Source organism: Miniopterus natalensis, chromosome 4 (genome assembly GCF_054644295.1).
Source record: "Miniopterus natalensis isolate mMinNat1 chromosome 4, mMinNat1.hap1, whole genome shotgun sequence".
Taxonomy (NCBI): domain Eukaryota; kingdom Metazoa; phylum Chordata; class Mammalia; order Chiroptera; family Miniopteridae; genus Miniopterus; species Miniopterus natalensis.
In genome coordinates, this window is record NC_142084.1 from 9,863,787 (window position 1) to 9,878,569 (window position 14,783).

Here is a 14,783-nt window from a genome sequence, read left to right on the forward strand (position 1 = left end):
CCTACTACTGTAACTGTTTTTATACGGCTGGTGGCCCAGGTTCGTTTACACCATCACCACAAACATGTAACTGCTCTGTGCCAGTTTCAGCCCATCAGTAACCCATGTTGTGGCTGGACCGGCCCTTGTGGTTCTTGACTGCAAGGCAGCCCTCAGCAGTGACCGTCAAGTGAACCTGAAGGCGAGGTTTATTACAAGACCTGGATATTACACAGGACACTCGGAGCCACACGGCAAGTCCAAGGGTGGAGAGCACGGGCCCGGGCTTCTGCTTTCACTGGGCTTGAGGATGGGGGCCCAGAGTTTCAAGGGCTCATTCTTTATTGAATTTAAACCGTAGAGCAGGAATATACAGCGTGGGAAGACAACAAACAAGCCGCCCAAGGGGTCAGTGAATGAAGTCAACCAAGATCTCTCAAACAAAGTCGCCTCGGAGGGGAGATGAGGCCTGGCTCCTTGGCCTCGCCTGTGGCTGGCAACGTGCAGCCACCTCTGAGATGGAGGCTCTGCAGTCAGAGTCTCACCCTGGCATCGCGGAAAGACCCGCCAGGGCTCTCACTGCAGGGGTGCGTTGGGCTAAGGCTTTACAGGTGGCTGACATCACTCGGGGACAGGACTGTTTTAGCTCCATTATAATCCTACGGGACCACCACTGTACACGTGGCCCGCTGTTGATGGAAAGGTCGTTACGCAGTATGTGCCTGTATTTGAAGAGTTTGTAAGATTCCTCCAGACCTTCAGTTTAAGCATGTTCCTTTTTTGCGTGGCATTTGCTCTTCTTCTTGAAAAAGAGGGAGTCAGGTCCAAGGCAAGATAAAAGTTTTTAGTGAACTTTTATTTTTATATTCAAGATAAAGCAAGTACACAATTGCATGTGGAAATAAATAACTAGAGATGCTTTGGAAAATTTTCCATTTCTCTCATAACTCAGTTGTTGTTTTTAAACTCATGAGTCTTTTTATTTGAGTTTAAGAAATAGGGCAACTATAATACCAAGAGAAAAAAGAACCACAATTTCGTACAGAAACATGTAGCCACCTCTGACTACAGGGTTCGGTTTGTTTTAATAGTAACACAAAAAAAGCACACAAGACACAAGGACTCTTTAACAGATTTACTCAAACTGCTTCGCTCGAGAAGAAAAGGCACAGATTTAGGGGTGACAGTGATTATGAATATAGTAAATGAGGCTCAGCCAAGAAGTGACTTTATAAACTAAGTCAGGAGAATGAACTCTTTCCAATGATCTGCCTTCATTAAAATGAACTTTTAAATTAAACTGTATAAACATATGATATAAAGTTGGTACTCAGGAAGTATCTGTATAGCTCCTTTATGTACAAATCTTTGTATACAACTTCAGTGTCCTTACGCATTTCCTGTATGCCAGAGCTGGGCGGCCCGGAGTCCCCTGGAGCTTTCTCTGGTGGCTGCGCAGCCCCAGCGGCTCTGCCGGAAGAGCTGGAAAGCAGGAGGGGCCAGTCAAATGTAGTCATCTTCGACCGGCTCTCCATTGACATCACAGTAGTGGATAAAAATCGCCACCACTCGCTGAAACACCCCTCTCCTCATCTGGCGCATCTCTGAGATTTCTTCTCCTATTGTTTCCATACAGATGTCTGCGGACAGCTGCCCTTTCCTTCGAGGAGCATAGATGGTGCCTTGGAAATTAGAAAGAAAAGGGGAAACGAATGATTATCAGACTCACTTGGGAAGTCGATCAAGTAAGCTAGTCCCTGAGATATGCCTCTACATGGTCATGCAATGCCACTGACAAAGGTATGTTCATGGCCTAGGTCCCAGTCAGTTTAGTTGCATCCCCCGTTTGATGCCCAAGACAGCCCATGGCTAAAGGCCGAGGTAGAGATGCACCAGAGAGACCAAGTCAGCCACAGATGCACACGTAGCTTATAAAATCCATAGACTCATAAAATAGTTTTTGAAACATCCTGCAAGTAGATATGCAAGTGTGCTAACACCTAGAAGAACTCCATTCAAACTTTCCTTCAAGTCCTCCTATGCCAAATATCTCCATCTAAATCATAATTTCCTCCATGCTACACAATGAACAGCGTGACTGGAACAAACTGAAACAATATACTTGGCAATAAGGAGTAACAAAATTATGAACAGGTAATAAAAATATCTAGGTAGGTAGGAAAATCCGTCTGAAGGAATCCTTCCCACCAACCTTCAGAGATCCCTGGTAAGTCGATTGATTGTTGTCGGGAGACAACCAGCGATAACCCAAAGCAAAGAAAAACATTTCCATGGTAAGCGGTTCAGCAGCCACGCTGCTCCTAACTCTCACACAAGACGTAAGCATCTAACAGCGGATGAGCCCAAACCAGAGGCACAAACAAGCCAGGTCATAGTTACTTTCTTCGTCGTCTTCAAAGTCGTATCTGGCGAAGCTGTTGGGTTCTGCTGCCCGCAGCGATCGCAACCAGGGGAAGTCAGAAATCATGGAGTACGGTGCACCGTCCACAACCCCTGGAAGGAGACAATGAACAGCCTACTGCTGGGGAGGCAACGGCAGGGCCAACGCACAGCGCTTCGTAGGCAGGAGGTAAAACGTGCTTCTGTCTCTCATGGCTGAAAAAGCACTGGACCAGGAGGGGTAAATTCTAGTTCTGGTTCTGCTACTGCTTGGTCACAGGGTCTTGCTCATCCTGTGCTTTCGCTAAGCCTCAATTTTTTTCTTTCTCTCTCTCTCTTTATATAAAATAAAGAGGCTGAGACAGGTGCCCTCAAGTCACTTCCAACTCTCAAACTGCAGCAAGTTTCAACTTTCGTCTACTCTCCGTGTTTGACACTGCTCCTGACTACGTTAGCGATGGTAAAGACACGCCCAGGGAGAGTAGCTTCTGCCCGGCTCCCGCTCCCTGCAGGTATTCCAGGCTCCGCCATCCTGACGAACTGTACGGGTCCCACTCCTGTCTTCCCTAAGACATGTCTCTCCGTCTAGTTTTAGCAGCTCTCGAGCTTCCCAAGTACCTGTAGGTGCTTACCTTCTAGAGTATAGATTTCTCGGCCCCAGGGGTACTTGGGGTGCTTCTTCAAGTCGTCTTCAGTTCGTGTGGCTTCAGGGAAGAATTCATACTTAATGAGCTCTCTGGAGGCAACAAGAATAATCAAACAAAAATTACAAAACTGGAAATATGCTGAGGTGTGGGGTAGAAAGGAACTGTCAAAACTGCGCCAGGCCTAGATTCTAACGAACATTCCAACAAATTAAATATTAAATATCTAACAGAAGCAGGATACACTCAAACTAGAGAATACATATCCAGTCACATCAAAATTACTTTCGTCACTGTCCTCAAAATCACATCAGGTAAAGAAAGCCACTCTCTAATCAAATGTCTTGTGTATAAGGTGCTTAACATGTTTATATAACAAATGCCTAAAAAGTCTAATTTCCTGATGATGTAAAACATCAGTTTTAACTTGATTTCTTTTCCATGCCCTGAGCCTAAAGAAATGAAGTCAAATGTACGTATACAGTCTGTTCTTGGACTTTTGCTTTACATTTGAAAACAAACAGCTGCAGATACACACACACACGCTTTTTAGTTTTAGGTCTTCATTCCCTCAGTCGCTCACGTTATACTTCACGTTTCACTGCCTAAGCAGCCCAGGTGAGATCACTTAGAGTGAAGAATAACTCGGGTCTGTTTCTGTGGCCCTCGCAACAACAATGACTAAAAGGCCTGGGGCCAAAGGTTACTTACTGGTTGATGTTTGCTATGGTGTCCATCCAGCTGCGAATGCGAACCTTGTTCCGGACGTTAGGAGGGTTGCTGAATTCATGGATAATGCAGATGTGATAGGGGTAGGGGCCGCTAAACAGCTTCTGCTCCAGCGTCAGCGTGTCCACCTGTGGTGGAGAGCAGGGAGCTTGGGACCGAGGAACAGACGCTGTAGAAATCTCTCTCCCAGAGCTTAGACACTCTTTCCTGGGAACTATGTTTTATAATCGTTGGCTGATTGGAAAATGCAATGTCATATTCAGCCCTGGACACAGCTTGCCATGCTGGGAGTGAGGCTTAGCAAATTCTCTGCCTAGCAAGCTCAGTGATTTACACTGCACGGTTATACAAATGCCCATTCAACAGGGAATCGGAATCAGGAGCTGATCCCAGGAATCCACTCCTGAGTATGTCCTTCCTAGGTGAGTACTGACTGCATCACAGAACTGTGAGTGTGCAGCACCACACGCCCTATTCACACTGGCTACTGCCTCTTCCAGCTCTTTGCTCAAGAGCAGCCTGTTCGCATTGCTTCCTTCCATGGATGCCCTCCTCCTTACCCCGACTTAGGAAACCCCTCTCTGCCATCTTAGTGGCATTCATGTCTCCCTCCTTCTCGGAAAGACAACTTCTTGAGGGAAGGACGATGCCCTGTGTCTTTTTCAGTCCCAGCACATTAGAGACACTCAGTAAAAAAAATGTGTTCAAATGCCTCCTCTGGGGCCAGGCTCCAACACTGACTGCAGATTGTTTACTAGCTCCTTTCAGCTTTCCTTAGGCATTAAGCAGAGTCTTATATATAATACAATGTTCACTCTATTTTCTGTTGTGTTTTATTGAGAAATAACTGACATACATTGATGTATAAATTTAAGGCATATGGCATGGGTTTGGTTTACAAATACTGTGAAATGATTACTCCGATAGGCTCAGCTAACATCCATGATTTCGTGTAGGCACAACAGTGTCTACTCTTCATAATAATGAAGATGATGATGATGACGACTGCTTACTACATGCCAGGAACTGCTTGGCACTTCACACGTCTGAATGTTAGAATTTAATCATCATAATAACTAGGGTTCATTCTTCTGATTTTACAGCTAAGACAGAAGTCAAGTAGTTAGATACAGGCCGGTAAACCAGAATTTGAATCGGGCAGTCTGAAACCAGTCTTGCTGAGTAACAACTACGCTCATGTTTAACTTGCCAGAAACCTAGCAGAGAAGCCTAAGTGAAGACCGGCAAGGCTGCCCCGCTTGGTTAAAAGAACTCAGAATCTACAGTCATCGCTGTGGGTTGAGCAAACGAGTAAATGCCAAATCCACAATGGCTGAAGAATAAGAAAAGATATCACTGCCACACGTGACATCAGAAAGGGGCCGGGCGCGGTACCTGCTGCATCGGGCGTAGGTATATGATGCGGTTTCTCTCCGGAGGCATCCGTAGTATCTGGTCTAGTACCTGATCCATGTTCAGTTTCTTGCATTGTGCATAATCAAATCGGTTCACAATTGGTGCATTTTCTACTTTTAAATGCTTCAGTACCCTGCACCTGGTAGCTACAAGACAAAAACAATGGTAAGCTCTACAAATAATTTATGCAAAGTAACAGAGCAATGGATAGCCTATCTGGAATCATCCTTGGAGGATTGGCCCAACTTCTTTAGCATATAATACCACAGATGTAATAAACATCTCTAACAAAGGTCACGTACTATCATAAAGTACAACTGACAGTTATCAAAATAATTTGAAAATGCAATTCTGTCCTGTTCAAAAGAAGGTGGTCACTCATATATACACTAGAGGATTCTTAAGGTACCTTTTCTAATCTAAGAGTTTACTGGCAAGAGATCTAAGTCCCATAGAATGACTTGTTTAAATAGGAATTATTCAGGAAACATTTACAGAAAAGAACGAATGATGATAATGATTAAATTCTATGGTTTTATGGGTAATGGTCAAATAAACCTGGAACAATTGACATGTTAGCTTACAGTCACACAGAAAATGAGCAGAGTTGATTTTAATTCCGATCACAGGCATATAAGCAGAACCTTAAAAGACCCAGAAATATTTGTATATGTTGGTCTAAAGCTGGACAGGCCACTGAGGTAGCCACTAGCCACCTGTAGCTGTTTAAATTTAAATAAGCTAAAATGAACAATTCACTCTTCAGGCACTAGCCACAGTTTGAGCGTTCGGCAGTCACATGTGGCCAGTGGCTACCATATCCAACACCGCAGGGATAAAATAGCATGCCAAGTTGAAAAAAAATACCTCCTTCCTTTTTTTAATCTCAAATTTCAATCTGATTCAATTTTTATCATAGATTTAAACCTGGTCCAACTCAAGAGAAGATACTATAAAACCACAAGGCCGATATGCCTGATCCTGTTCACTCATTAAGGGCCTCTTCTGGATCACCTTTCACCCAGACGTCATCATCGCCCTGAGCAATCTGGCCCTGGAGCTACCCCGGTGTTTGAACAATGAGCAGTGTCAGGCCTTGCAGACGTATTTTCTCCTTCTGTGACGTGGCAGGAGAAAGGAGACTGGAAAGGAGGAAGCAGAGAGAGGACTAGATGGTGCTAAGGGCTCAATGGCTCTCTGCTGTGAGACCAGACATGGCCAAGGCCAATTCTAATCTCAATCATCTCATCCACCATAACTCAGCTGGTGTTGGGGTGAGCTACTTATCTAACGTACTCTGTCTCAGGAGCTGAATAATTCAGTTTAAGGCAAAAGGTTGAGCCTGAGGTCATGTGACTCATCACTAGGTCACAGAACATATGGGAGAGTCAAGGGCAGAGGTGAAAGCCGGTCAGATTCTCAGAGCACTCACAGCAGGGAAAGGAATGAGGGGCCAACCAGCAGAGAAGAAGGGTTGTGAGGAAGATTCTCAGCCCTGAGGGCAGAACTGAAAGCCCTTGCACTGCTGCCTTAAGCTGGGCTGGATTCCCCTGCTGTTAGGATCTTTTGAGCTTTTAAAGGACCCCTGTTCTGTTTTAGGAGGAAACTAAAATAGGACGTTGTCGTTTATTAGATGTTTTAAGACCTCAGTTGTTGGAATACAGTAAAGTGCCACCTCTTAAGGGTGAAAATGGTCTAGGGTTCCCAGGTCTGGTGTTTTCTAGAATTTGGAAGAGAGGCTAAGTGTTTACATCTGTATGATTTCTCCTTTCTGGGGTTCCCCTAGTTGATGACAAAATGTTTGGTAAGGACTTTCTTGTTTTGTTTACCACCAGTAGTACAGACATGCAAAGAAAAGAAAGCCCCTGATTATTTTTTGCAATACTAATATAAAATAGAAATGAACATTTATCAGGCTTTTACTAGAAGTCAGACCCTCTACTGAATGTGTATATCTGTACATACACAAAAACACACCAATCACGGCATTTACCCTGCATGAGTGCTTTATAAGGTTAACATAGACCATGCACACTTTACAGACTGGGAAAAACAGAGAGAATATTTAACTGCCCCACGGCAGGATGCAAGTCAGATCTTCATAATTTTACATGGATAGGTATCAAAAATATAATTTTGAGTGAAATGGAAAAATAGATTATGTAAAGGACATACTATGTACCTACAATTTTAAAAGCTCACACAAAATAATACCCTACTATTTGTTCAGAGATAAACATGTATATAAGCAAATACATGAAAGATGGATTGGAAGAACATATACTAAATACTGAAGTATAGATGGAGGGAGCTGATGGGATTGGCAATGAGGGACCCATGGGACTTAAACAGGAAAGTTGGGCTTGGACTACTGATAATGTGCCATGAATTGAGGTTATGATTAATCAAGTCAACGAAATCCAGAGCAGTTAAGCACTTAAGGCCCAGTCACTGCTCCCTGCAAAAAACATTTATACACAAAACATGTCCAACACTGCAGTTAGCAAATGGCAGAGACAGGACCCAAGTTGAGGTTTACTGAACTCCAAAGTGCATACGTATTGTTATTCTGCTCAATCAGATCAGGTGATCATTTAGAGGAAACGGAGGGAGAGGCCAATTTTTAAAAAAAATCTGTTTGTTGAGTTTTAGAGAGAGAGGAAGGGCGATGGATATAGAAACATTGATGAAAGAGAAACATTGATAAGAGGCTGTTTTACAAGATGAACCAAGCAAGTTTCTATACATGGCCCCTCACAAATACTACTGAGTAATTATCTGAGAACTATAGAACAAGGACAGAATTAGAAATAATTCAAAGTAACAATTCCTTTATGAGTCCTTAATTCTTTAAACTCATTCACGATGCTCTTGTGTAACAGGAGCCCAAATACATACCATGGATGAACATCATCTTGGGACAGTCTTTTAGCACCAGATCTGTGATTCCACAGTTGGTCATAGTGACTCCAACAAGATTTTTGGATTTTAACACAAGGACCTATGAGGAGAAAATTTTTAAGTTAGATGTCTCTTTCTGTACTGTCTTTGGAGAACTTAAATGTTTTCACTGGCAAAAGTGAGAAGCTGTTGCTACCAATTTCTTCTGTTTAGAGCAAAGAAAGTATATAAAGATGGAAACTTTAGGTCCTTTACATTATTCAGGACCATGGATGGCCTGAAAGGTGAGGGAGGGCTTTTTCTTCACCTGCACGTGGTCATCCTCAATCACAGGGTCACTGGTACTGGTGGACTTATCTGCTGTCCGCTTCCGCTTCATAGCATGCCGCGGCTTTGTTTTGGCAACCTCTAGAAAAAGCAAAAGGTACATGGTCCCCAATGGAATATAGTCAGCCCACTATTTACAAATGATGGTTCCTAAACAAGATTACCCTCCACTATCTCAAACACGGTATCCCTTTCCACACCTGGGCCATTCCAACAGTCTAAGGAACATTCCATCTCTAGTCACCTCAGCCATCTGAATTATCATTGGTGGATTAAACTCACCAGTTGCATGCTAAACAACTTTAAATTCTCAACGGCTGCTTAATAGCTGCATTTCAATGCCTGACATTTGGAGCTATGCTTTGGACCCACCTGCTCAGTTTTACTCCATACTATTATCCTCGTCATCTCCCACTGCCAATGCCTCTGATGCCATTAACCATTCTAGCTCCTTCTGCCCAGAACAACTTTTCAGACTTCACTTTTGGAAATACTATCCATCCCTGAAAAGACAATCTGAAAAGTCACCTGCTCTACAAATCACCTGGATTCCCAAACATTATATAGTGCTCTGTCTCTGTAATTCCCTGTATACTTTTGTTTCTCCATTTGAACTAAAAGCTCCTTGAAGGCAACAACACTGTCTTATTTCATTTTTGTATCAATGTCAGCCACTAGCAATGAGCTAAAATGAACATTTATTGAATGAATGGCACCCAGCATTCACTGAATGAATGAATGCATCAGAGATATGTAAGTGGAATAATAATAATAATGGCAAGTATTTCCTGAGCACTTACTGTGTGTCAGGCACTTTCTAAGGGCTTCATTTGCATTAAAGTAATTTAATCCTTCTAACAGCTCTCTGAGATAGATTTATTCTTCTCCTTATTTTAAATTAGGAGCCTGAGACAAGGGAAGCTTGTGAAGGTGGAACCCGAGCCAAGCCCAGGCAACCTCCTGCCAGTCACTATGCTAGAAAATGTCTAATCTTTTATCTGCCAAATGCTAGTTGGTAAGGCCCTAACTCATTTGCTAGTTAGGTCCTAAAACATGCTAGTATTGTCCTAAAACATTTTGTTTAATAAGTAAAGCAAATACGATTTTAAATACAAGTTCTAAATTCATCTCTAAAACTTAACAAGCACATATACATTCTAAACAAGACACGAGAAGTCAGTCCTCATTTTGACAGTCATTTTGTAGCGGAGCAGACCCTGGTTGAAGACCAAGCTTTGGGAATGAAATCCCATCGCACTGCCCTTTCACACACCACTACTAGACTACAAACTCCACTGGTAAGACTCTAACTTCAGGCATGAAAGACTGTAAAAAAAGATAGGGAAGCAGGTGCAAACACTGCAAGCTGCCAAAGGCTTGGGCTTATAGATGGGAGCTCTCAAGAGTCAGTCCATGTGTGTTTTTTTAAATATCAGAACCTTTCCTCCACCATCTGAAATCTTTGTGAGCCCGGCCGGGCGTGGCTCAGTGGTTAAGTGTCGACCTAGGATCCAGGCGATCAGGGTTCGATTCCCGGTCAGGGCACATGCCCGGGTTGCGGGCTGCAGCCGATCAATGACTCTCTCATCATTGATGTTTCTAGCTCTCTCTCTCCCCCTCCTTTCCTCTCTCTGAAATCAATAAAGATATACTTAAAAAAAAAAAGAAATCTTACCATACAAAACAAGTGAAAGCTTTGATTGAAGCCTGAAAGGGAACCAAGGGTTCTACCCATCAAACTTCCTACAAGGACCCCAAGCCTAAGCAAATCCCTGGGGTTCTAGAAAAAAATAAAAACTACTGATCTAGGCAACCCAGTGAAGGCTGCTTTCCACAGTATTCCTGCAGGAACTTCGTGTAAAATCTAATCATCTTCACTGACAAGGCATCTTCTAAAGGCAGCCTATTTCACATACCAGACAAAATTCACACACCTGTTACAACCAATTAGAAGTCCTGGCTCCCTCTCCTCATACCACAGAAATGAAAGCGAACAAACATACAGAAAGCAGGTCTGTTTCATTCCTCTGTGACAGTGTTCAAGTAAGAATTTTCTATTAGCAGTCTCCTTTACAATCCAACATTCAAACTCCCCTTCCTGGACTGCTCTCTCCCCTCTGCTCTAATTCATCAGAATATGGGGTTCAAAGTTAAATTTCCTGCTTTCTAGAGTGCCCCAATTGGTTATATTTTCTAAGAAAAGTTATAAAACTAAGTCACACTTTACATGACAATAGCCTTGAAAAACAAAGGCTTCCCCATGTAAAAGGAAAACAGAGTTCATCCTGTTACTTTCTTATGTCTCCTTCTTTGTTTAGGGACAATTAATCTTGTTTGGAGACAACTGTTAGTAATTTCATACATCCACCACAGCAGTTTTCAACCCTTTTCATCTCATGGCACATAAACTAATATCTAAAATTCTGCAGCACATCAAAAAATGTATATTTTGCCAAATGGACACAAAAAAAATATGTGTAACTTTGATTCACTCACATTGGATGGCCATTGTGTTGGTTGTTGTCATTTTTTTATTTGACAATCTTAGGGAAAGAGGTCAGTGTCCCTGACAAAACAGTCATGTGTTGCATGTTTTAAAAATTCTTGCAGCACACCAGCTGAAAACTCACTGATCCACCAGCATCAACATACCTCATTTGATGGTTCCTACCACTGATTAAGTTCAAAATTATTCACTGAGCCCCATTATTCTAGAAGCTGGGCATATAATAGCGGACAAGCAGACACTGTCCCTGCCTTCATGGAGCTCATAGTCTATTGGAAAGACAGTAAAACACGAAATTACAACATAGTGTAGTTAACATTAGTGCAGGAGATGCTACAGAACACAGAAAAGCAAACCAATCCAGTCTCAGATGTCAGGGAAAGAAGTATTTATGAGAACCAGACCATATCAATCCTAAGTGTTATTCTTTGACAATCTAATGAGTTATTTTTGTGATATTTATTCTATAAAATATTATACAATGAAAATTAAAAACAACTTACAGGCATTTATTATCAAAATAGGAAGTCACAAGACAAGTAACTATATTAACTTCTAATATGGTTTCAACACTACATAAAGCCATAAATTGAAAACTAAATAAAAAACTCATGTTTTTTTAAAGTAATTTTAAAAAATCCGTAACAATCAAGTTTGTTCCTTTATTAGTTGGCTTCTTCTCCTTAAAACTTTTAAAGCAGGATGGCCAATATAAAAAACATGCCAGATGAAAAATAAGTTGAAAGCCATCCAAATAACTTGTTCTTTCCAAAAGAAAGCTGGATGATATCAAAACCAGCACTTCAACAGAAAAGATGTTATTGAAAGTAAATGGACATTTGTGTCGTTTTTAAAAAATATTAGAAAATAATTTACCTACTATATACAGATTAGCTACATACATGAGAAATCTCAAACTGGAAAAAAAAAAAAAATCACAAGGTAAAAGATGTAATTTACTTAAAAAATAAAAAGCACTATATAAATGAAATATATATTTTTGATTCTAGGAAATTAGTTAACCTAAGTTCTAGTTATAAAACAAATCAGAAGGAAACAGTAAAAGAAATTGCAGAACACAAGGCAAAACATAAGTCACAGTCCCCTACCCTCTATGGTTAACACAAAGCATGTATGTTAAAAACAAAAATAAGCCCTAGCTGGTTCGGCTCAGTGGTCAGAGCATCAGCCTACAGCCTGAAAGGTCTGGGGTTTGATTCCAGCCAAGGGCATGTGCCTCGGTTGCAGACTCGATCCCTGGCCCCATTCAGGGCACGTGAGGGAGGCAACCCCAATCGATGTGTCTCTTTCACATTGGTGTTTCTCTCTCTCCGTCTCTCTCCTTCTCTCTCCCTCCTTTCCACTATCTATGAAAAGCAGTGCAAAAAATATCCTCTGGTGAGGATTAAAAAAACAAAACAAAAATAAAACAAACCAAAACCCCTAAACGGTAACAACTATAAAACTACCAAAAGACATAAGACAAAATAGGAGACAAAATAATAGTCTCTAAACAGGAAGGCACAGTGTTGCAAAAATGATAATCTTTTCAATCAAAGTAACAGAATTCCAAACAAAAACCAAGATTTGTTTTTAGAGCTTGAAAAAATTATTATACAATACCATTCTAAAAATAAATGATAAACATATGACCAGTCAAGGAACTTCTGACAAAGAATAATGAAAGTGGACAGAGCACTGGAATAGAACCGAATGCGCAGAGATCAACTTAAGAGTATCGAAGGTACAAGTGCAACAGAAGGTGTCCTAGGGGGGGTACTTCTGTTTAATGGGGATTCTGTGTAGGGCACAGCATCTCTGTCTGGGGAGATGAAAAGTTCAGATGGATGCTGTGAGGGTTGCGCAGTGATGTGAACGTGCTTCATGTCAATGAACTGCAGACTTCAAAACAGTTAACATGGTAAATTCCGTTCAGTATAAAAATTCCATAAAGCATTTAAAATTCAAGCTGGGAAAAAGTATTTTCATCATCTGGCAGAACTAGTTTTTGCAAAGCATAATGAAATCTTCAAAGAAAGCTCAGGTATTTTAATATGAGTTTATGCTACTATGATTAGCACATACTTACGTTCTCATATTTATCTTATAAAAGCTTATTTTTGTTAGTTTAACACCCCATGATGCAATCAGCTCTATTTAGTATATTTTAAAAAAGTGACTATGTTCTGGGGCTGATTTTAAGATTTTGAAATTGAGGGAGACTTAGATAAAATTAAAATATATTATTATTCATTGATAGGTAGGTATACATGCTTTAGTAAAGGCATAGATAACTTAAAAATAAGGTCAGATATAGAAACAGAATTATGACTAAGAAATGTGCTCACCCCAACCATACCTTGGTGTTCACGTTATAAATATTAATGAAATTATATACATATATATGTTTGAGTATATCTTCACCAAAATAATCCTCAGCTAAACTGCTGACTTACCTGCTTATATCCTGACAAAGGCAACTAGATACAAAACTAAACTTCAGAAAAAATTACTAAGTAACTACAGAGGGAGATGTAGGGGTATACCCATATATGTTTCCACAGCCCCATCAACTCCAGGCCTTACCTTCTGGCTAAGGTTCAAAACTTCACCCATAGTAAGACTTCCCCGCGTGTGGGATGGGAGTATTGGGACTTACGCAGCAGAATCAGTGTTGTAGTTAGGGTCAATATACACGGTGATATTTTTTTCTTAGAAACAACTTCTTGAGTTTTTCTGGGTTGGATGCTTTACAATCTGTTTTACATACCTTCCCCTCCCCCCATCACTGCTGAAAAGTAGCTCAAAATCTGTAGGATCACAGAACCCCAATGTAGAATTCAGTTTGCCCAACTGGACTTATGCAGGAAAACCTATAGCATGAGCGAATGCCCTTCTGCGGTCCTACCCTGCAGTTGCTAGTCCTGGCAGCATTGTCATACCTGACTCAGATACCAGCGGGACATGGGAGAGTCTGCTCCTGGCCCTTGTTAGGGGCCTCCGAGGGTAGTCTTCATGAGACTGCACGTCACAGCTCTCAGGCTGGGAGCTCCCCCTCCTGTCCTCACCTGTAGCCCCAGAGCCACTCCCATCGGTCCTCTCAGGATGTGCTGGGCCTGGAGACCCCCCGTGGGGTAGAGTCCTAAAGGACAAGGTGGGTCTCGTACCATCCGGGCCACTCACAACACAGGCTCGGCTGGCTGAAGGACGTTCCTCATCAGAGCACCTGCCAGTTCTCCTTTGGGGTTCCTGGGGCCTGCGACAGCAGCATCTGGGACAGACAGAGCTCTCTGCATCTCCCTCCTCCATGGCCTCAGAGTCCTCTGACCCAGCAGGGGAGCAGACGCACTGCCTGGGCACATCCACTTCGGGAGGGCTAGGCTCGGAAGAGCCGCCGCTGCTCACCGTCCTTACACAGTCAGGGCTTTGAGAAGCAGTGCTGAGCGAGCTGGAGTTTCCCGCTGTGCTGGCGGCGGTGCTGCAGCTGGGATAAACATCCTTGTTTTTTTTCTTTTCAGGAGTATCCCTAGCTGCTTTCATATCAGCTTTGATCTGCTCACTGGTGACCTGACAGCCTTTCTCACAGCTGCTTTCCTCGAGGGGAAACTGCTTCGACTGGCCCATCTGATGGGAGGTGTACCTCTTTCGAAGTGGAGTCTTGCCTTTTCCACTTACTGCTTATAGAAAAAGAAGAATGGCCCAAGGAAAAGAAAAGATTTCAGTACAAATTCTAGACAAAAGGCAAGAGTAAATTTGGAACAGGAAACAATGTACACTAATTTTCCTAAAGTACAATGGTGACCATATCACTCAGCTGCTCAAAATTTCTCCGTGGCTTCCTAGTGCCTACCTGGTTTATGCTTCTCAGCTCAGCCTCAAGG

General features: G+C 42.1%; 1 protein-coding gene across 6 annotated transcripts in view; it reads right to left on the reverse strand.

Annotated features, from left to right (window-relative positions):
* Window positions 1-1,099: 1,099 nt before the first annotated feature.
* The window catches only part of FBXO38 (F-box protein 38), a 46,770-nt gene continuing 33,086 nt past the window's right edge, over window positions 1,100-14,783 (reverse strand). For 2 of the 6 annotated variants that reach the window (XM_087816277.1, XM_016217371.2), the window contains exons 15-22: window positions 13,845-14,579; window positions 8,377-8,477; window positions 8,067-8,169; window positions 5,148-5,314; window positions 3,735-3,880; window positions 3,012-3,115; window positions 2,380-2,493; window positions 1,100-1,661 (exon numbers count right to left, since the gene is read on the reverse strand). In XM_087816277.1, coding sequence (XP_087672403.1) covers window positions 1,483-1,661; window positions 2,380-2,493; window positions 3,012-3,115; window positions 3,735-3,880; window positions 5,148-5,314; window positions 8,067-8,169; window positions 8,377-8,477; window positions 13,845-14,579 — 1,649 coding nt within the window. In that variant the 3' untranslated portion in view covers window positions 1,100-1,482. The remainder of the gene's footprint in view (window positions 1,662-2,379; window positions 2,494-3,011; window positions 3,116-3,734; window positions 3,881-5,147; window positions 5,315-8,066; window positions 8,170-8,376; window positions 8,478-13,844; window positions 14,580-14,783) is intronic. The other 4 variants (XM_087816281.1, XM_087816278.1, XM_087816280.1 and 1 more) reach the window with 4 other exon arrangements.